Source organism: Pleuronectes platessa, chromosome 3 (genome assembly GCF_947347685.1).
Source record: "Pleuronectes platessa chromosome 3, fPlePla1.1, whole genome shotgun sequence".
Classification (NCBI taxonomy): Eukaryota; Metazoa; Chordata; class Actinopteri; order Pleuronectiformes; family Pleuronectidae; genus Pleuronectes; species Pleuronectes platessa.
Window position 1 is genome coordinate 10,737,287 of NC_070628.1, and position 23,623 is coordinate 10,760,909.

Below are 23,623 nucleotides of genomic sequence, written 5' to 3' on the forward strand. Positions count from 1 at the left end.
TTTATTTATTTCTGTATTTATTTATACATTTATTTATTTTTACTTATGTCATGTATGGTCCTCCATACAAAACGGTGTCATTTACACCATGTTTTGAGCCTAAATGTCCTCATCCCAGAGCCACGTCCATGTGCTTCTTCAATGTGATTTGGTGCCATCTTTGCAAGACCTCAACAAACATTTAGATATCATGTATGTAATGTCACAATAGATATATTACTAAAGTTGCTCTGATCTACTTGTTCAGGTGCAAACAAATGGATGGTAGCCAAATTGTATTTGCTATTTTAACTGCATCCACAGGCTGTGCAACTGAAACTGAACACACAGCCTCTCTCAACTTGTCTTTGTCAATTTCTTAGGATTTTAAATTCCATGTGGCCTGCTCTTCCTACCATGGAAAGCGGCTGCTGATTGAGGTTGATGAATAGCTTCACCCACTGTTCCCAGAATATTCCTGGTTTCGATACAAGGTTAACATCATTGTCTTTTATCAAATCACTAATATCTTGGGCTGTTAATGTCTGTGTGCTACAGCAGGAGTCATAAAGTCGTGTCAGTGACCAGGAAGTGTTGTGTTTTACATATTAAAGCAACTCAGGTGGATAGTGGGCCAAGTTCTGCGGGTTGTTTTAAAATGTAGTTGGTAGACAGGTCTGACTGGGCTACTTTCCCTTCCCTCACCTCTCTAGCAGGAAAGAGACTATATGGAAAGTCCCTAAGTGACAAGCAGCACAACAAACTCCACAAAATGAAAGAACTAAGTCAGGCAGCAGGAACTTTGACTCAAACCCCAACACTCACAGCCTGAGACTTCTATGTAGGGGATGGTGAGGCCTCCTTCATGTTTCTACTTATTTCATGCTGATGTGCCGTACTGCTGTGGCAGGTAGCATCTCAAAGAGAAGCGGCCAAGTCAACCATTTTGTCCCTATATTGGGATTTTCTTTTGCTCACGCCAGGATTTGGCTGTCCATTTATAACAGATGCATCGCTATTATCTAATGTTAATTGTGATTGGACAATGATAAATAAATCTTACTACACAGTTTTCTTTTGTCTATCTCTTTCTGAGTATTATTTCCAGTTTAACTTTGACACGTAACATCAACATAAGTTCAATACACACATACACATTCATGGACCCTGTGCTGCTGGAAAATATGGTGGCTGTGTAAACATAACTCTGACTCTCTCTGACTATAGACATGGTGTTTATTAAGAATATCTTTTAACCACAGGGACTTTCCATATTTTCCTTTTACTACGATGGTCTAAAGCTCATTTGAAAAAAGTTCTCATACAAACTTTGACACTGGGCAAACTAAATACATTTCAGAAGTCTGAATGCAATATACAATTCTGCTCAACTCAAATCTGACTTTTGCACAATTATATGTTTATTACTGACAGTGGGGATTACGATGCTTTATTTAATCTGCTATTTTTTTCTTGTTTTTTTCTACAGTGGAAACAGAATCCGCAGAAGAGTTGATAAGGATTTGGAAGTTTTGGATGAGGTGCAAAGAGAAGTAACTGCAGGGCATTGTTACAAGGTTTACAGCCAACCTTACTTTCAGTGCAATTGTATTGGATTGTATTCATCCGATAAAGAAAGACAATCAAGGCCATTTAAATAAACTTCAGCTTGTGTGTATGAGAACACACAAACACCTCCTGACCTAACGGGTCTTTACAACTCATGGAGTTGTTTTAATTAATGATTGTGGTCAAAGTTTTCAGACTCTTCACTATTGTCCTCTGGTCACAACTACACCATATCAGCATATCATTATTAAGATGTTTTTTGTCCATCCTTCTTTTCCATTGCACTGCTGTATTATACAGGTTACCTCTATATGCACATATTAGCTATTTTTATTTTGCTAATTTCTTGTAGTCTGTAATTAATTGTGTCTTTTTGTGTAAGTACATTGAGTGGAATTCCGGATAGAACAGGGACTGACCCAATCGTGTTTCTATGAAAGCTGCTTTCACAGAATTGCTTAATGCCATTGTCTGGTCCATGTTCAGGATAGAGTCCGATAACAGAAGTCCCAAAAAGCGAATAATCGATTTTTTTACTCATTTGACTCATGTTTCAGTCTTTCTAAAATGTCTTAGTGTTTATCGGTCAGATAAAAATATTTCAGCCTCCATCTCCTTCCTCCTTCCTCATATCTCTAACATTTTTAAGTGCACCCTTATTCTGTCATAGTTTCCCATTCCTGTGTTTCTTCCTGGTGCACGTTATCTTGTGAGAGTTTGTGACGGATCACACCCACTAAACTGGATGTATAAAAGAGATGATAGTGGTGAGTCCAATCAACAAACCTCCTCAATCTCTTCAGCAAAGGTAAGAGAGATGATTTTTTTTTTAAATGATTCAAGTCTGCAATGATTTGACTGCAAAAGATCAATAAGATAAAGACAAATGTAATAGGAGTCATTATAATAACCTTTTTTATTCTAATTGGTTCTATGCACTCAAGCTGATTTAGTGACTTTAACATTATCATTGCTGACGGAGAGTGATTCATGTTATTCCGTCCCTCCGAAGATTCTTCAACTTTCCAGGGTGAAAATGGAGAATTATGAAGTAACAGTTTACACCACCAACTGCGCCTTTGCCGCCACCTTCAACAATGTCTACATTAAACTGGTTGGCTCAGAAGGGGAGAGCAATCGCAGCTGGCTTTTTAGCATCATAGGGTCTCTAGCCCTATTCAAAGGAGACGTAAGTTTGGAGTATCCCTCTTAATTTAAAACTCATAGCACACTATTACATTTATTACATTTCAGGCAAGTTGTAAGGCCATCATGTTGTGCTTTATTATGTCAAATCCTCTTTATCTCCAACTTATTGATACAGGTTTTCAAACTGTGTCTGTCATTACCTCAGGTTGCACATTTCACTGTCAGCTGCCCCAAATCCCTTGGAACATTGTTCCTGATAGAGCTGGACAAGCAGGATTTCCTTCCATTCTTCCAAGACTCTTGGTACCCCTCTAAAGTAGAGGTGAGATCCCCTGAAGGAGACACATACTGCTTTCCTGTCCACCGCTGGATCACTGACCGTGAGGTGAATCGCTTCAGAGAGGGAAAAGGTTTGTGAAAATTAGCTTGTCCTACATCTTGTGTGCTATTTACTGATAACAGAAGAAGAACAAAGGTACGGCAAGCCAGTGATGGATCCAAGATTTTTTCTAAATTGGTGGCCATAGAGGGACAATTTAATTTAACTGTTACCTGTATTGCCTTGAGCAAAGCCATACATCCTTGACTATATTTCGAAGCTTTGAGAAAAAAAAAAAAAAGGTAATGTTTATAAGTGACAACAGCTTGACTACTCAAAAAATTAAGACCCTCCGCCTTATGTGATAAGAGTGGACAGGAGAGAGGTACACTTGTCCATTAATTATGTCCCAAACTTCACTTCTTCTGGTCTCTAATGATTGACTTCATATCAAAGGATGCAACACCCAACCTCTTTATTGCTAGTTTACTTTTTTACTTAAATTGTGGGGAAATCTGAGTCAAGCACCACATTTTATTTTACCTAGAAAGCTTTTGATATAAACATGCAAATAATGAAAAGTCTTCCTAAAAACACACTTCTTGTGGTTGACAATTCAACAGAAGTGAACTGACTCGTATGTTTTCTTTTCCCTCTTTCCAATTTTAATTTTACCTAATGTAAACTTTTAATTTACATTCTTGTATACTGTTTGTTCTACTGTGATTATATGTTCCTCAATCCTGTTATGTTTCAAAAAATGTTTTACCTTGTCGCGCTTCCTCTTTTAAGCTGTGAAAACCTTTGAAGAACCCAACACTCTTGCCAGGTACGCCAGGGAGCAGGAGCTCATTGGTCGAAAGAAAGATTACTGGTAAGAGATCAGAGCCTTTTTGGGAATAAAAATGTAATACTGGTCAAGTATTAAATTAGCCTGACGTTGTCAGACTCACAATTCTAGTCAGAATGTGAGTCTGAGACCGCTCCATTGGGCTGTGATTATGGGGCGTGTTTCAACTGACCAGGAAGTAAAATTTCTCTTCGCTCAATTGGATAGACCTACAACCAATCAGAGCAACATAGTATGTGACGTATGCTAAGCAACGCATTGTGAGTTATTTACTAACCCGGGTTCACACCGGACGCTTCAGCGCAGCGCCAAGCCTTAAATAACAGCTGGCTCCCATCCACTCCCATGTTAAAACTTTGTGCCGGTCACACCGGAGGCTGAAGCACCGCGAGGCAGCCTTGGCGCAGCGCGGTGCTTCAGCCTCCGGTGTGACTGGCACAAAGCCGTGCAGCGATCTACTGGATCAACGGGTGATATTATTAGCGCTGCCCGGCGGTTCAGCGTCGCTTCAGTGTCCGTTGTGAACAGCCAAGCGCCGGGGCGATAGGGATTAGCGCGGTGTTTTGGCGTCGCCTCCACGTTCTGTGTTCCTCTTTCAAAATGAATGCGCTGTCGATGTCTTCTAAAACAGACTCAATGGCAGCATCTACACATCTCAGCTCGCCAGCGGCAGGCATGTTTGTTGAAAACGAATTCAACCCAAGGGCACTTTGATGACGTGGTTGATTACGTTACCGTTGATCATCTGTCAATCATCGTATAAAGCCCACCCTGACAATCTGATTGGCCCGGTCGGGCATAATTTTTCCTCAACGGAGCGACTCCAGACCGAACTGCCCGGCCAAAAATGTTGTGGGCAGGGCTAAGTTCGTCTGGCATCCAGGCTAGTATTAAATGCTTTCACACTCTAAATTTAGACTGTTAATAGTTTGTTGCTCCCCTCTGTTTTCTCTAGCTGGGAAGAGTGGAAAGAAGGACTACCTCACTGCATTAAGGGGAAAAGCCCTCTTTGTCTGCCTCCTGAGGTTAGGTTCTCATACACCAAGGATACTGAGTTTTTTTGGACTGCAGCAATTGGGTAAAGTCCTCAAATTTTCAACAGATATGTATTAATTAACCCTTAAGCTGCCTGTTTATCAAAGGACCAAATACTTAACAATAAAGATACTTTGTTTTTGATTTTCTAGTCAGGTTGAGCTGCACCTGAAAGGACTAGAAAAACGACATGAGCCATGGACTGACATCGATGCGGTTGATCGGGTGTTCACCTACAGGACGACTGACATGTCAGGTACTGTAATACTGTATGCATAATAGTATACATTCAACTGTATTCATTCAAATAATTAACAGTGCACCATTGAACTATCTGTACCACCATTATACTACCATCTGGTGGTTGAAATCCCCACCAGTTTGTGTGTCGTTGGGTCATCTGAGTCAAGTTACCTGTAAATTGTAGACCCACCCTGCTGTTTTGTGAGTCATTAGGGTCAAAGGGGGTGGGGTGTGGATAGGTGTTGAGCTGTGTGGGGAGAGAGCATTGTTGGTCGCTGGTTGGGGTCTTAAACCACCTCCTCTGTAGAGTCATTTTTTTTCCCAGGTTGACAAAGATGGCTTCTATCGCTCCTCTTTTAAACCATCCGTCTTCTCTGGCCAAAATACGTACATTACCATACTAAAGAGTGTCCCTTGTCCTTGAGGGCTGAGGAACTGGCTATTTCTCTATTAGCATCTTTACTTTGTTTATTATTTCTAGAAAAAGATGATAGAATAGGAAATGTATATGCGTCAAAGAAACATCAAAACATGACAGTGACAAGCTGCACAGTCTGTAAAGACTAACTGATGGAGCCTGATAATAAGGAATTACAATAGTCTGTGTAACAATTTTTTTTCCCTAGAATATGTCCAGGAACAATGGCAGGAGGATGCTTTCTTTGCCTGGCAGTATCTGAACGGTGTCAACCCCATAATGATCAGATGCTGCAAAGGACTGCCAGAAAACTTTCCTGTCACTGATGACATGGTCTTCTTTTATCAGGGTGGCTTGAAGAGAGAAATGAAGGTGACGTCTCTTACAAACTGCAAATTTCTTCACATCTAATTTATCTTTGTGATAAAAACTTGTTTTGACCCCAATTGTCCGAGGACTTTTTCAACCTCAATATAATTTCAAACAGAGAGGCAACATATTCCTTTGTGACTACAAGCGTTTGGATGGAGTGAAACCAAACACCATCAATGGGAAGAAGCAGTACTTGATGGCCCCCCTCGTCCTGCTCCACAACAGGGGGGACAAGTTCATGCCAATTGCTATTCAGGTGAGATAAGCGCTCAAACATGACTCATACACAAGCTTTAAGTTTCGGTATTGATCCAGGCAGCCATCACTCAAAGGATAGAGAAGCATCTAATTTTCTAAAATGTCTTCAAGCAATACAATGGAAACTTCATCTGCAGCAGCATGAATTAATTATTTCTGTCTGTGTTGGATTAAATTGATCCTATTAATTATGCCCCTCTATCTTGTCCTGTAGCTGAAGCAAACCCCTGCAGAAGACAATCCAATCTTTCTTCCCACTGACTCTGCGTATGACTGGTTGATGGCCAAGATCTTTGTGAGAAGTGCAGATTTCCAAGAACATCAACTCAACGTTCACCTGCTGCGCACTCACCTGCTGGCTGAAGTTTTCGCAGTGTCACTTCTGCGCAATGTGCCCATGGTGCACCCACTGTACAACGTAAAATAATCTATCCACCGAAGTTAAAGAACCATTGTGTATTTGTGACTATATAAAGTGCCAGTATTTCAAAATGCTAAATTGAGATTTCAGTTTTTAACAAACGATGTTTTTAATAACAGAGTGTCCTCTTTCCCCCAGCTCCTTGTACCTCACACTCGCTACACTCTGCAAATCAACATCTTGGCTCGACTTGGTCTAATTTCTGAGAAAGGAGTATTCACACAGGTACAAAAAGACCACTATGCTCTGAAGACCTACAATTACACAGCAGTTTGGTTTATATCTTGTCTTTTCCCTTCATATTTGACTGTTTCCTAGTTTGCAGCCTCTGGGGGAGAGGCCATGTTCACAATCATGAGGAGATCACTGTCCTCAATGACCTACAAGTCCCTCTGTATACCAGACGACATTGAGGAGCGTGGGGTTGGGAACATACCAAACTACTACTACAAGGATGATGGACTCAGGCTTTGGGATATCATCTTCAGGTATGACAGACATTTTGCATTTTGCATTATCTCACAAGCAGCAAAAAACTGTTTGTAATACCTAGTTAAATTATTTGCTGGATCACATGCTTTCCTCCACGGAAGTGATGGTAATGAGGACAGATTAACTGGCCAGCAAAAAGGCAACACATCTGTGTCGATGAGATTAAGCTGCTAACAGAGAGCACCCTCAAAGGAATGTAACCTGAAAATACAAATAAATGATTTGCGGGTAAATTATATTCGATGTTATTCAAAGTGCTGTGAAGTATCTCTCTGATCTGACATTATCTATACTTCACTGCAGCTGTATTAGCCAGTATACTGTATGAGTCAACAAATTTACTTCATAGAAAAGAACAATACTGAGGGTACTATACATATTGTATGTTAGTGATCATGCTCAACATCATGTGATCATGTCTCCACCCTTTTTTTACCTACAGTTTATTATCTAAAATTATTCCCATTAGCTATATTCACTGTAGATCAACCAAAATGTGGTATCGACCTAAAACCCCCAAAAAGTTTCACTGTCTGTGTTTTTTATGGAGAAACGTTTGACTCTGGTGATAATAAAAAACTAGACGGACTGTAAACAGTGTTTGTCGAATGTTGGATGGATTCTTGGTCCAAATGTCCGCTGTCTACAACGAAAGCCTGAAAATATTGTTTGTTGCTGCCAGAGGATTATTCGTCGTGAAAGAATTCCTGATGGGCTGCGACCTGGTGTAATTCCCTCAAAACCACATCTGCTTGTGTCTGAACAAAACAGAGGCAACATGTTCATTTTTATAAGTTGTCCATTGTGTTTCCCCCTGCATCCAGTTTTCATGCTAAGCTAAGTCACTTTGCTGTAGAACCACAATTAATACATTTTCTCATCTAAATATTGGCAAGAAAGATAATAAGTATATTTTGTCTGGTTACCTTTTCAAGCATCATGCTAACCTCCCATGAATAAACACAGTCGCTAACATTATCTATTTAAGGGATGGCAATCAAATTATCTCAACAAAGAGCCTCTTACTACACATTTTCAAACACACTATAATAACGAAAGTACGGAATAAAAATGTGTATTTCAAGGAGGAATATGTTTTACAGTAGTTTTCCACATTTGTCCAAGGTTTGTGGAGGGAGTACTCAGCTACTACTACAAGACTGACGATATGGTTGTGAAGGACTCTGAGCTGCAGGACTGGATTCGAGACATTTTTGAACATGGATTCCTTTCTCAAGAACAAACAGGTGCCAAATACCCAAAAATACCATGAATCATAGATCACTTTGTCTGGTCATTTTAACATTAGACATGTTCATCGTTTAATAATCCAATTGATTCTCTGTTCTCAGGAATTCCACAGAAATTCTCCACCGTGGCTGAGCTGATCAAGTTTGTCACCATGGTGATCTTCACCTGCTCATGCCAGCACTCAGCTGTGAACAGTGGACAGGTGAATCCTTTTAATAAACTGGGATGATCAATTGTAATGGTGTTGAGTGGTTAAGGTGGGTGGACATGGATGAATGAATTCTGGCAAAATAGTTTATATCAGACCTTTACAACAACCTTGAACAAAAACAAAAAATGATAGTGTTTAGATCATATTATTTGGTAATAAGCCTAAATAATCAGTATTGAGCCAAAAAATTTAAATAAGCAAAAATTTCAATTGTTATATGAAAACATGGAGGGTCACCAAAGTAACTGTAATTCATCCTGAAACAATAATCTCTCGTCCAAATTCATTGGCAATCCAGCAGAGCATTGTTTGGAGACATTTTTTCTCAAAACCACCAGACTTTATGGTGCTGCTGGAGGAAAAGGTCAAGGGATCACGAAAGTGATGAGTGGTTATCCTCTTGGGTCCTTGAATGTTACAACAGAGTATAATAGCAATCCATCCAATAGTAGTTGACATATTTATATCTGGAACTAAGTATTGGAACGACTGATCAAGAGACTGATGTCCCCACAGACAAGCCACAAGCGTACCTGAAAACTGCTTTTAATTTTTCATATGGTCTCAGTGCTACTGCTTCAAAAAGTTTTAACCAGTTGTCATTTCTTCATTGTAGTATGACCATGGTGCCTGGATGCCCAACACTCCCACCTCCCTGCAGCGTCCTCCACCAACAACAAAGGGAAAAAAAGAAGACATTATGATGCAGACTTTGCCTAACATCAGCACCACAGTTAAGGGCATGTCCACCATGTGGCTGCTCAGCAAGGACTCTTCTGACTTTGTAAGTATGCAAGATTTCATGAAATATTATATACATCTTACCATTATTACTTAAATCATATAATCATTCCATTTTCTTTTTTTAAATTCACTGAACATCAGGTCCCGCTTGGTCGGTACCCGGAGCAATATTTCAGTGAGGGTTTTCCCCGCAAGCTGATTAAGCGCTTCCAGCGAGAACTTCACAAGTTGAGTGTTTCCATCAAAGCCAGAAACGACAATCTGAAACTGCCCTACACGTACTTGGATCCAGCCAACTTTGAAAATAGTGTTGCCATTTGAACACTAAAATGAGCAACCTCGTCAGCTGTCGGCCTATTTCAGCGTCACATTAATAAAAATCTTACTATATGCTGCTCTGTGACTTATATCAACTCTTCAATCAAACTACAAACTCTGGTCAAATAATACTGTTTTATATCTTTCTCCTCATCCTAAATATAATTTATATAAATAGGGTTATACCGCAATTTATCAAAGAATTAAACATTAGCATGTAATAATAATAATAATAATAACATACAATATAAAAATCTAAGATGTGAACCTGTTTTATTGTTTTTCGACACAAAAATTCATAAATCTGATAATTATCTAGAACGTGTGTTACAGCATCTGTGGTGAAGTTTGCATGTGAAGAAGTCATTTAAAGAGCTTCATTTCTGAATTAATCAAGTCACTTTTGTAAGAAACAATGTAATTGGGAAAAAATGAAAATTGCTTTACTGTTGATTTCTTTCCTTTTTGAAGTGTTACTGAAAAAAGGAAACAACTTTCTTTCAAGCTGTTTTAGGGATAAAAACAATCATGATGGTTTATGTGAATATCAAATTCATGTGGCTTATTTACTAATCACAGCAAAGGCCTCAATACAAACAATACAAAACAACATCTTGATACATTGTCTCTTTTTATTGTTCTTATCTTCACAGATGGATCCTTTGGTTGTGATGTGTAGTTTTACATTGTGAATTTCTAAACTCATATTTCTGAGCGACTGTCAGTACACTGTACTAAGATGGGGACCCAAATGCAGACGCCACAAGGCAAGACATTAGTCATCAACATCAATCTATTCTCAGAGTTCGGATGCTGGTCAATCAATAAACCAATTAAAAAATAGGACTGGGTGGGTTTTTACTTGAAGCCCCCACAAGGAGTTTTTAACTCATTACGAAACTGTTTTCTTTAAATATTGCTGCCTCTTTATGATCTACAACAGCAGATGAGACAATCAGGGAGAAAAGTTGCTTCTTATATAAACTATTTTCAACGTCTGTTCGGGACGTCTTACCTTCGAGGTCAGAGCAGCGATTTACAACAGTCAAAAGCCTCTGTTAAGGCAGAAATGAGAGGAAACAGAAGCAGGGGAAGCTAACCTGACGACGTGCTAGGCTATAGGCTATGTTCGTATTCGTCTTGATACAGTGTAATTTACACCATGTTTTAAGCCTATAATTCCACAGGAAGTGGCTAAACTAGCGGATATAGCCACACAATGGTATGTCAGAGGGAATGAATGTGAATGTCGGGACATGTGGACACTTGGATAACACCACACGAGTAGTATGGAGGGATGTTATGTTTTTTCTCTTTTTTTTTATAAAGTTAAAGTTATAAAGTAGAAGTCAACATTTCCTTTAAATGTATTGGATTGTTTAAATGATATATATATATATATATATATATAAATCAGTATGTCTTTATTACTGACAGTGAGGATTTGGATGTTTTATTAAATCTTCTCATTGATTCAGAATACTCCATCTAGTTTTTTTTTTCTGCAGTGGAAACAGAATCCACAGAAGATTTGATAAGGTTTTGGAAGTTTTGGAAGACGAGCAAAGAGAAGTGAACAGGTTTACAGCCAACCTTATTTTCAGTGCAATGGCCTGTTGGATTGTGTTCATTTGATAAAGAAAGAAAATTCAAAGCCAGTAAAATAAACCTCAGCTTGTGTGTATGAGAACACACAAAACCTCCTGACATTGTATGTCTATTTGTGTAAGTACACTGAGTGAAAGTCCATCCAACAGTCTGGGGGTAGTTTAAGGAAGGAAAAAATATATTACCTGACCTATGCTCCCAGGTTGATCTGAGAGTCCGTTCTGGCATCACACGTCATTGTGGAAAGTCTCATTTTAATTATTGACAGAATTACTCCTACATTATTTTGTAAAGGCTATGAATGAATGAGAGAATTAAATGTATTTGCTCAAAACACTGACATCATGTTTCTTCCACAAAAACAGGGACTGACCCAATCCTGTTTCCTTGAAAGCTGATCTTAGAGAATTACCTAACGCCATTGTCTGGTCCCCGTTCAGGAAATAATCTAATAACAGAAGTCCCAAAAAGCAAACATTTACATTTCTTACTCATGTTCCTCATGTTGAACGATTTATCAAATATCTTAATGTAAATCAGTCAGTTAAATATTTCAGCCTGTTATCTCCTCCATCTACTTCCTCTTTCCTCATATACAGTACAACATATTTCAGTGCTGCCTTAATCTGTCATAGTTTCACGTTCCTACTTTTTCCGGGGCATGTGGCCTTGTGGAAGTTAGTTATTGGAACTTACAAGTCACACCCACTAAACTGGATGTATAAAAAGAAATGATAGTGCTGAGTACCATCAACGAAACTCCTCAATCTCTTCAGCAAAGGTAAGAGAGATGATTTTTTGAAGTGATTTAAGTCTGCAAAGATTTGACTGCAAAAGATCAATAAGAAAAGACAAATGTAATAGGAGTCATTATAATAACCTTTTTTTTTTTAATTGATTCTATGCACTCAAGCTCATTAAGTGACAGTTACCATTATCATTGCTGACAGAGTGATTAATGTTATTCCGTCCCTACCAGGATTCTTCAACTTTCTAGGTCGAAAATGGTCAAGTACGAAGTAACAGTTTACACCACCGACTGTGCTTTTGCCGGCACCACCAACAATGTCTACATTAAGCTGGTTGGCTCAGAAAGGGAGGGCAAACGCAACAGGCTCAATAGCGTCAAAGGGTCTCGGGCCCTCATCAAAGGAGACGTACGTTTTAAGTATCATTCTCAAGTTAAAACTCATAGCACACTATTACATTTACTACATTTCAGGCAAGTTGTAAGGCCATCATGTTGTGCTTTATTCTGTCAAATCCTCTTCATCTCCAACTCATGGATAAATGTTTTCAAACTGTGTCTGTAATTACCCCAGGTTGCACATTTCACTGTCAGCTGCCGCAAATCCCTTGGAACATTGTTCCTGATAGAGCTGGACAAGCAGCATTTCCCCTTCTTCCAAAACTCTTGGTACCCCTCTAAAGTGGAGGTGAGATCCCCTGAAGGAGACACATACTGCTTTCCTGTCCACCGCTGGATCACTGACCTTGAGGTGCACCTCTTCAGAGAGGGAAAAGGTTAGTGAAAATTAGCTTGTCCCACATCCTGTGTGCTATTTACTGAAAACAGAAGAAGAAGAACAAAGGTCAGTGATGGATCTAAGACTTTTCTAAATTTGAGGCCATAGGTATATCAGGCTGCTTATAGAGAACAGACAAATGCAAACACCTTATATAGGAGAACTAAGGCTGTTGTCTGAGACAATTCAGACTGGTTCTGTCTCGGCGCAGGTTTGAGACTAAGAATAACATAATAAGTCACCTGACGATTAATAAGAACTCTAAAAGCGGAGAGAGGTCAGTTAATAAGTAAACTAACAAAACATGTACTTTTCCACCACACCCATATTTCATTTCACATATATAAAGCTATAAACATGCAAATAAGGAAAATTTGTTCCTAAAACCCTTTTTGACAAGTGGTTGACAATTCAACGGAAGTGAACCGACTCGTATGTATTATTTTCGGTCTTTCCAATTTAACATTTTCCAGATTACCAGACTATTACTTAAAGTTCTTGTATACTGTTCTCTTGTAAATATGTTCCTCAATCCTTATCCATTTCTTTAAAAGAATATTTCTTAATTTTGCCTCTGTTGCCTTTGTGTAATGTATACATACTCCATTGTAAAACCAAAATAAATAAGACTTTAAAAAAGTCAGAATATTATACTACAAGTCTCCGCTCCCTTAACACCGCCCCTGAAGCTGCACCTGCCATAAGATAGAGTTTAGTCCTGCCAACATCCTGTTATGTTTAAAAAAAATGTTACTTCCTCTTTTAAGCTGTAAAAGCCTTTGAAGAAACCCACACTCTTGCCAAGTATGCCAGGGAGCAGGAGCTCATTGGTCGAAAGAGGGACTACTGGTAAGAGATAAGAGCTTGTAAAATTATTAGCATTGTATACCTCAAAGCTAAACAAATGTTTTAAATGCATTACAGTACAGCATGCAGTGCCCAAATGTAATAATGAATACTGGTCAGGAATCATATGTTTGCACACTCTAAATTAAAACTTTTAATAGTTTGTTACTTCCCTCTGTTTTCTCTAGCTGGCAAGAGTTGAAAGAAGGACTACCTCACTGCATTAAGGAAAAAAATCCTCTTTGTCTGCCTCCTGAGGTTAGGTTCTCCTACACCAAGGATATAGAGTTTGGTTGGACAGCACTAATTGGGTAAAGTCATACTAATTCCCACAGATATCTTTTAATTAACCATAAGGCTGCCTGTTATCAAATTACCAAATACTTTACAATAAAGTTACTTGTTTTTCATTTTCTAGGAAGGTTGAGTTGCACCTGACAGGACTGGACAAACGCAACAAGCCATGGAATGACATCGATTCGTTTGAACGGGTGTTTCGCTGCAAGACGACTGAAATATCAGGTACTGTGCTATCATGATAGATGAATCGGATAATTGATATTGTCTGCATTATAATAATAAGTCAACTGTATTCATTCAGATAATTAAACAGTGCACCATTATACTATGATCACTCCCTCTTCCCTTCCTCTCTGGCCTCATCTGTTTTATCACCACTCCCTTCATCTTTCTCTTTCTCCCTTACTCTGCCACAGACACTCTCCTCTCTACATTATCATCCTCTCTTGATTCTCGTTGTCCTCTTACTTTACGACAGGTGCACTAGTCCTCCTCAGCTCCGTGGTTGTCTGACTCAGTGCTCGCCGACAGAGCCACTATGCGAGCACCATAAAGGAAATGGTGGAATCTAAACACCCTGTTGACTTGTTCACTTAATATCTCCTCTCCTCCTTCTCTGGCTCTATTTCTCCAGCCAAAAGCTCTGTTTAAACTAAAATAAAATCCTCATTTCCGAACCCCAAAAAAATCTTCTTCTTCTTTTCCAACCTCCTTGACCCCCAAGTCCCCCTCCTCCTTCCACCCTTTGACCAAGTTTATTTGAAATCCTTTTACAAAAAAGATAGATGACAAGCGTTCCCCTTTCTCCAACCCACCTTCTATAATTACCTTTCCATCATCTTCATCTCCATCTTAATCCCCTTCTCTTTCCTCTTTCACCATCCTGTCTCCAATCAAGTTCCAACCCTGGTAACTTCTGCCCGCGTACCACCTGACCCCCTCTCACATTCTTGAGTCTATTTCTTTCTTTTCTCACACATCTCATTAACACTTCCTTGTCAACAGGCTGTTTCCCTAACTCTCGGAGGCAAGAGTAAACCCTCCTCTAGAGAAACCTTCCCTCAACCCGTCTGAAGCAAACAACTACAGACCTGTCTCTCTTCTCTCCTTTCTTTCCAAAGCATTAGAATGTGTTATCCTTATTAAACTCTCCTCCTATCTTCACCAGAACAACCTTCTTGATCCCCACTAGTCGGGTTTCAAGGCAAGCCACTCAACTGAGACTGCCTCTGAGCAACTGCTGGAGCAGCCGCTCTCTTTCCTCTGTCCTCATCCTTCTAGAGCTTTCTGCTGCATTTGAAACGATGAACCACCAGATCCTTATTTCCTCGCTTCAGGATCTTAGTGTCTCAGGCTCTGCTCTCTCCCTGCTCTCATCCTACCTCAAAGACCGCACTTACCGGGTAACTTGGAGAGGTTCTGTGACATGTCCTCTCACAACTGGGGTCCTTCAAGGTTCTGTTCTTGGTCCTCTCCCCTTCTCTCTGTACACCAACTCTCTCGACTCTGTCATTCAATCAAATGGCTTCTCCTACCACAGCTACCCAGATAACCCACTCTTTTCTGCTACCTCCACTGGTTATCAGTGGCTGCCCGCATCAGTTTCAAGAAACTAGTACTTGCATACCGTGCTTTGAATGGATCGGGTCCCGTCTACATCCAGGACATGGTCAAACCTTACACCCTAGCCTGTCCACTACGCTCTGCATCTGCCATTCGGCTTGATGCTGCAACTCAACAAAATCATGACTGTTAGCTGTTGTTCTGGGTTGTAACTCCTCTTTTAAACCATCTAACCTCTCTGGCCAAAATACCTACATTACCATCCTAAAGAGTGTCCATTGTCCGTGAGGGCTGAGGAACTGCCAAAATCTCTTATGAGCATATTTACTTTGTTTATTATTGGAAAAAAAGTTGACAGAGAAGGAATTGTATATCTGTCAAAGAACATCAAAACATGCCAGCGACAAGCTGCACAGTCTGTAAAGACTTACTGGTGTAGCCTGATAATAAGGAATTCCTATAGTCTGTGTAACAGATTGTTCTGTTTTTTTCCTAGAATATGTTGAGGAACAATGGCAGGAGGATGAATTCTTTGCCTACCAGTATCTAAATGGTGTCAACCCCATAATGATCAGACGCTGCAAAGTACTGCCAGAAAACTTTCCTGTCACTGATCACATGGTCTTCCTCAATGGTCAGGGTAGCTTGACGGAAGAAATAAAGGTGACGTATGTTACTGAATGCAAATTACTACATATCTAATTTTTCTTTGTGATAAAACCATGTTTTGACCCCAATTGTCCAATTATTTTCTCAACATCAATATAATTTCAAACAGAGAGGCAACATATTCCTTTGTGACTACAAACGTTTGGATGGAGTGAAACCAAACACCATCAATGGGAAGAAGCAGTACTTGATGGCCCCTCTCGTCCTGCTCCACAAAAGAGAGGACAAGTTGATGCCAATTGCTATTCAGGTGAGATAAGCGCTCAAACATGGCTTCTACACAAGCTATAAGTATTGATCCAGGCAGCTATCGCTCAAAAGGATACAGGAGCATCTAACTTGCTAAAAATATCTTCAATCACAACATTGGACACTTCATCTGCAGCAGCTGGAATTAATTATTTCTGTCTGTGTTGGATTAAATTGATTAAATTAAACATGCCCCTCTATCTTGTCCTGTAGCTGAAGCAAACCCCCGCAAAAGACAATCCAATCTTTCTTCCCACTGACTCTGCGTATGACTGGTTGATGGCCAAGATCTTTGTGAGAAGTGCAGATTTCCAAGAACATCAACTCAACGTTCACCTGCTGCGCACTCACCTGCTGGCTGAAGTTTTCGCAGTGTCACTTCTGCGCAATGTGCCCATGGTACATCCACTGTACAAGGTAACATAATCTATCCACCGAAGTTAAAGAACCATTGTGTATTTTTGTTTTATATAAAGTGCCAGTATTTCCCAATGCTAAATGAGAAGGAGGCAATAAGATTTCAGTTTTTGACAAACGATGATGTTAATAACAGAGTGTCCTCTTTCTCCCAGCTCCTTGTACCTCACACTCGCTACACTTTCCACATCAACATCTTGGCTCGACTTTTACTTATTTCTGAGAAAGGAGCATTCAGAGAGGTACAAAAAGACCACCACGCTCTGAAGACCTCTAATTACACAGCAATTTGGTTTCTCTCATGTCTTTTCCCTTAATATTTGACTGTTTCCTAGTTTGCAGCCTCTGGGGGAGAGGCCATGTTCACAATCATGAAGAGATCACTGTCCTCAATGACCTACAAGTCCCTCTGTATACCAGACGACATTGAGGAGCGTGGGGTTAGGGACATACCAAACTACTACTACAAGGATGATGGACTTAAGTTGTGGGATATCATCTTCAAGTATGACAGACAGTTTTTCATTTTGCACCATCTCACAAGCTGGGAATACCTGGTGTAATTATTTGCTGGATCACATGCTTTCCTCAACTGAAGTGATGGTAATGAGGACAGATTAGCTGGCCAGCACAAAGGCAACACATCTGTGTCATTGAGATTGCCCCGCTAACAGAGAGCACCAATCCTCACAGGAATGTAACCTGAAAATAGAAACATAGGATTCGAGTGTTCATTTTGTATATATTTGATGATATTCAAAGTGCTGTGAAGTATCACTCTGACCTGACATTAGCCAGCATACTGTCAATTTGAGTCAACAAATTTACTGTATAGACAAATGCAATACTGAGGATACTATATTCCAAAAGACTATTTGCATTTAAAGTAAGTTATCATGCTCAACATCATGTGATCATCCAGTTTTCATGCTAAGCTAAGTCACTTTGCTGTAGTGAAGTAATACATTTTCTAATCTAAATATTGACAAGAAAGTTAATTATATAATTATATTTTGTCTTGCTACCGCTTCAAACATTATGCTAACTTCCAAAAAATCTGAACAGTCGCTAACATGATCTATAAAAGGGACAGCAAATCAAATTCTTACCAAAGAGCCTCTTACTACAGAGTTTTTACACACTATACTAATTATAGTGTGTATAAAAATGTGTATTTCAAAGAGGAATGTGTTTTACAGTACTTTTCCACAATTGTCCAAGGTTTGTGAAAGGAGTACTCAGCTACTACTACGAAACTGACGACGTGGTTTTGAAGGACTCTGAGCTGCAGGACTGGATTCGGGACATTTTTGAACATGGATTTCTTTCTCAAGAACAAACAGGTGCCAAATACCAAAGAAATCCATGAATCATAGATCACTTTGTCTGGTCATTTTAACATTTGACATGTTCATCATTTAATAATGCAATTGATTCTCTGTTCTCAGGAATTCCACAGAAATTTTCCACCGTGGCTGAGCTGATCAAGTTTGTCACCATGGTGATCTTCACCTGCTCATGCCAGCACTCAGCTGTGAACAATGGACAGGTGAATCCTTTTAATGAACTGGGATGATCAATTGTAATGGTGTTGAGTGGTTATGGTGGATGGACATGGATGAATGAATTCTGGTCAAATTTGGGATATCTGACCGTTACAACAACCTTGAACAAAAATGAAAAATGTCAGTGGTCAGATCATAGCATTTGGTAATTAGCACAAATAATGAAAAGTATTGAGCAAAAAAGTAAAAATAAGAATAATTTAGATTGTTATATGAAAACCTAGAGAGTCACCAAAGTAATTGTAATTCATCCTGAAACAACAATGTGTCGTCCAAATTCATTGGCAATCCAGCAGAGCATTGTTTGGAGACATTTCTCTCAAAACCTCCAAACATCATGGTGCTGCTGAAGGAAAGGTCAAGGGATCATGAAAGATCCATGAATGTTACTACAAAGTATAAAAAGCAATCCATCCAATAGTAGTTGAAATATTTATTTCTGGAACTAAGTAGTGGAACGACTGATATCCCCACAGCCAAGCCACAAGCAATTCTGAAAACTGCTTTTAATTTTTCATATAGTCTCAGTGCTACTGCTTCAAAAAGTATTAACCAGTTATCATTTCTTCATTGTAGTATGACTATGGTGCCTGGATGCCCAACACTCCCACCTCCCTGCAGCGTCCTCCGCCAACAACAAAGGGAACAAAAGACCACATTATGATGCAGACATTGCCTGACATCAGCACCACAGTTAAGGCCATGTCCATCATGTCGTTGCTCAGCAAGGAGTCTTCTGACTTTGTAAGTATGCAACACTTCATGAAATATTATATACATCATACCATTATTATATAAATCATATTATTATACCATTTTTTTTTTTATATTCACTGAACATCAGGTCCGGCTTGGCAAGTACCCGGAGCAATATTTCACTGAGGGTTTTCCCTGCAAGCTGATAAAGCGCTTCCAGCGAGAACTTCGCCATTTGAGTTATAAAATCAAAGTAAAGAGTAACGACCATCTGAGTGTGCCCTACACGTACTTGGATCCAGCCAACTTTGAAAATAGTGTTGCCATTTGAACACTAAAATGAGTGACCTCGTCAGCTGCTGGCCTATTTCAGCGTCACATCAATAAAAAGGGAAAGAACTTCTATATTCTGTACTTTTCAATCTTACTATATGCTGCTATTTGATTTATATACAACTCTTCAATCAAACTACAAACTTGGGTGAAAAATTCGCTTTAAATCTTTTCCTCATCCGAAATAGAATTGATAGAGATAGGGTTAAACAGAAATATATCAAAGAAATAAACATTAAAATATAATATTAATAATAATAGCATACAATATATAATCCATGATGTGAAGCTGTTTGTATTGTTTTCTGACTCGACATAAATTTAATAAATCTGATGTTAATCTAGATCATGTATTAAACCATCTGTGTTGAGGTTTGCATGTGAGCTTCATTGCTGAATTAATCAAGTCACTTTTGTGAGTAACAATGGAAATGGGCAATAAGGAAAATTGATTTGCTGTTTTCCTTTTGAAGTGTTACTGAAAAAAGGAAACAACTTTCTTTTAAGCTGTTCTTTAATGTGTTTTTGGAATAAAAATATCATGATGGTTTATATGAATATCAAATTCATGTGGCTTATTTACTAATCACAGCAAAAGCCTCAATAAAGACGATACAAAACAACATCTTGATACATTGTCTCTCTTCATTGTTCTTATCTTCACAGATTGATCCTTTGGTTGTAATGTGTAGTTTTACATTGTGAATTTCTACACTCATATTTCTGAGCAACCGTCAGTACACTGTACCAAGATGGGGAGCCAAAAGCAGAAGCCACAAGGCAAGACATTAGTCATCAACATCCATCTATTCTCAGAGTCCTGGTGCTGGTCAATTAATCAACCAATGAAATAATTGGGTTGGGTGGGTCTTCACTTGAAGTATATTAAATATTGCTGCCTCTTTATGACCTACGACAGCAGATGAGACGATCACGGGAGAAAAAAACCTTTTTCTATAAACTATTGTCAACTCAAACTGGTTGACCCAACATAATTTAAAATGCCAGTCTTGCATAATTTGTATTACTGAAAGTGAGGATTTGGATGTTTTAATGAATCTGTCCATCTGGATTAAGATTTTAAAGAATAATTTCAAACAAACTAGTTGGGCCAAATCAATGCAGTAGTAGGTTACTGGTTTAATACTGATCTTGAAGAATTTCAAGAAAAAAACAGGGGTTAATCGTGCTTGATGTCCCTCACATATCTAGATGATGTAAGACAGAACATTTATAACACTGAGAGAAATTTTGTCTCACAATCAGACACCTTTTTCTTGTTCGTGTTTCATGATCATTCTGTATGACCTGAAAAGATGTTTGATATTTCCTTCTCTTGTTGGGTGCTCTGTTGGTTCATGTATGTTTGTATGCATGTGTATGTGAAAACACACCAACACCGAGATGCAGGGGAGCACACGCATTTGTAGTGGCCATTGCCTCTGCCCCCTTCCTTGTTGCAAGAACATTGGCTGATTTAAATGTTTTCACTTTGGTGTTACTATATGATAAGGTATCCTGAAATTGGAAAATGGACAAGGTCACTTCCTGCACTGATTAGGTTATTGTTCTTATATCATGGGTCTGTGTTGCTGTGGAAAACAAGTGGGGGGTTGTGTTTATATCAACGCGTTTGGTTTGACCCCATTAAGGACGTGGATCTTCATCTCATTTACAGTGGTGATGGAAATAATGATTGTAACGACTTTCTCTTCAGTTTTGTTGTTGGGTACCTGCCAGCCTTCACACACACAAATGCTCCATGGCCATGGTGTAAATACAGAAAACGCATCTTTAAATGTCATGCTTTGTCAACTCAAAGCATGTGTCCTACAACCTTTTATCTGTGGACTTGAAGTGCTCGCAGTGTGTCAGCGAAAGGGAACAGTTTCTCTATTTTCTTCTTCTCCATATAGGAACTTTTGGTCGCAAAAAAAACACCGACATTTTCCAGATCCAAGCAGCAGAGGCTGCATCAGACACGGTTCGTCAACAAATGTCAGAGTGGGAACAGTCAATCGAATTTTTTATTTTACAATCTCCAGTTATTAAAACTGACCTCTGGTGAGGTTTTCAGGGCCCATCCTATATAGCTCCTTCACTGAGGGCTTCACAATCCAGATTCTGTGGCTTAGTCCTTGATCATTTTCCTCTTTTATTACTTTGTCTTTTATCACTTTACTTTTATGTATTTATTCAAATTCCTTGGATCCAGGTTATCCCAATTTCTCTCTTTAACTCAATCCCTGACTATGCCTTAGCAAATTGTAACACATGGTTAATACACACATGTCTTACTGTTAAGACATTGAGGTACCATTTTTCTTAATCCTGCACAGTCATTTAACACACCTGATCTTAATAATTAAGCTATTCTAAACTATCTACTGTCTTCACCTTATTTTTTGCCTTTTTCCACTGTTATACCTTTTCTATAATATTGCCCCCTTTTAATTGCGACGTGCACTTCGCAAATAAAATGTAGCAAGGAGCTTCACTTCAAACACTGACATAACAAGACATGTCCCCAAAAACAGGTCCTTTAACGGTGTGACCAGCACACATAGAACAGTCTAGTGAGAAATACAAACCGTGGTTGAAGTCATCTGAAGATGCCGCAGACACAGCTCGACCAAGTTCGTGACGCCAAGTTCTATGGTATATTCTATGCAGCCGAGATGTTGATGTTGTTGTTGAAGTTGTTGATGTTGAGGGAAGTACACCGCAGACTCTGTACTTACAAGTATAATAATGTTTATTACACAAAAGTAATACAGGTCAGGACTAGCTCTAGAACTCGGAGGAATCCCCCAGGCCAAATAGTGAAGTCTGCCATGCCTCTGCAAGGCAAGGCTTTTTATAGGGGATCTTTTGACAACAAAACTATAGATAAAATGATGTGGCACATAGGGTCTCTGCCTAAATATGGACATGTTTTGGTACCTTAAGTTTGAAGCTGCCTGCTAAATCTTTACCCATCCATTAGCAGTCAAAGATAATTCCAAGAAGAGGGAGAACTAACCTAAACATATGGAATAGTACTTACAAAGCCTGAGAATTTCATAATCAACACACCTAAGATGGTAACATGTCATCATGGTTTATAACCATGTTAGAAAGATCCATTAGCTGAATTTACGACAAAAGTTTTTTTACACACTTTAACTTCCCACAAAAATAATTCAACACATTCAAATAAAATCAGCCGTATTCTTTTAATTTGCCTCAATTGGCACTTCTCCTTCATATACTGCCTTGTATGCAGATATAGTTATCATCTCTGATGCTGAATCGAAAAATTATTCTTTCCATAAATTTAATTCTGAAAATTTACCAATTTTGGTCAATTGCACTAAATAAAGCATATTGCCTTTTATGAGTAAACAAACAGATTAGAGAAGAAAGTTTGTGAACTGTATTTTATAAATCAGCAACAGTACTTTAGCATGATGTTGACATAAACAAAGAGAAACACAGTGATTTGACACTTTGATCATTGGGCTCAGTCTCTGCATAAGGAAAGTGGTTTAAAGTTTTTGGGGCATCATTATATTAAAGGGTTCCTTTTGAGTCTTTACTCTACAGAAATACTGTTTTGTTTGTTCCTCTGTGCATGATGATAATAAACATGATGATTACATTTTCTACCATTTCTTCAAGCCTTTCTTTGAACATGAACTGGAAAGAAAGACAGGCAAATAATGGGTATTTCCTCCCTTTGCATTTAAAAGAGCTTTTTGTGTTGTGGAATATTCTTCTCCATGTTGACATGAAATCATCACATGATTTCTATAGATTTGTTGCCTGCATGTTTGGGATGTGGTAGAACAGGAGATTGGTATCAGATCTGGTGACTGTGGATGCCAGAAATCAGTAACTTACCATTTTCTCCAGTTTGTAGTCACCTAAACGTAATTTCCAACCTGACTAGTAATCAAATGCTAAAAGGAAAATAGTATTGGGATGTTAATGTAACCAAGAAGTTGTAAATTAAACTTTTTTGAATGTATTTTTTATTTGTGAACATGCAAGGGCTCTACTATCCAATAGGGGTTGCTGCAGTGCCCTCTGCTCTGCTTTGTGTCATGGTGGGTTATCATGCTGGATGTAGCCATTAGACGATTGTGGCAATAAAGAGATGCACAGGGTCCGTAACAATACTCAGATCGTGAGTGTGGCACTGACACAGTCATGTTTTGGTATTAAAGAGGAATTCCTGTTA

General features: G+C 38.9%; 2 protein-coding genes across 2 annotated transcripts; both read left to right on the forward strand.

Annotated features, from left to right (window-relative positions):
* The first annotated feature begins 743 nt into the window (after window positions 1–743).
* Window positions 744–10,239, forward strand: LOC128436547 (polyunsaturated fatty acid lipoxygenase ALOX15B). Its single transcript, XM_053418297.1, has 17 exons — window positions 744–830; window positions 1,469–1,520; window positions 2,219–2,356; window positions 2,561–2,737; window positions 2,903–3,107; window positions 3,809–3,890; window positions 4,822–4,944; window positions 5,054–5,157; window positions 5,771–5,934; window positions 6,050–6,190; window positions 6,407–6,610; window positions 6,752–6,838; window positions 6,932–7,101; window positions 8,231–8,352; window positions 8,458–8,558; window positions 9,184–9,351; window positions 9,453–10,239. Exons 3-17 carry the CDS (start codon window positions 2,294–2,296, stop codon window positions 9,630–9,632), a joined length of 2,091 nt encoding a protein of 696 aa, XP_053274272.1. The 5' UTR covers window positions 744–830; window positions 1,469–1,520; window positions 2,219–2,293; the 3' UTR covers window positions 9,633–10,239.
* A 1,981-nt stretch (window positions 10,240–12,220) lies between these two features.
* LOC128436549 (polyunsaturated fatty acid lipoxygenase ALOX15B) lies at window positions 12,221–20,026 on the forward strand. Its single transcript, XM_053418300.1, has 14 exons — window positions 12,221–12,394; window positions 12,560–12,761; window positions 13,531–13,612; window positions 13,798–13,920; window positions 14,028–14,131; window positions 15,969–16,135; window positions 16,251–16,391; window positions 16,604–16,807; window positions 16,963–17,049; window positions 17,143–17,312; window positions 18,029–18,150; window positions 18,256–18,356; window positions 18,949–19,116; window positions 19,217–20,026. Exons 1-14 carry the CDS (start codon window positions 12,242–12,244, stop codon window positions 19,397–19,399), a joined length of 2,007 nt encoding a protein of 668 aa, XP_053274275.1. The 5' UTR covers window positions 12,221–12,241; the 3' UTR covers window positions 19,400–20,026.
* The last annotated feature ends 3,597 nt before the right edge of the window (window positions 20,027–23,623 follow it).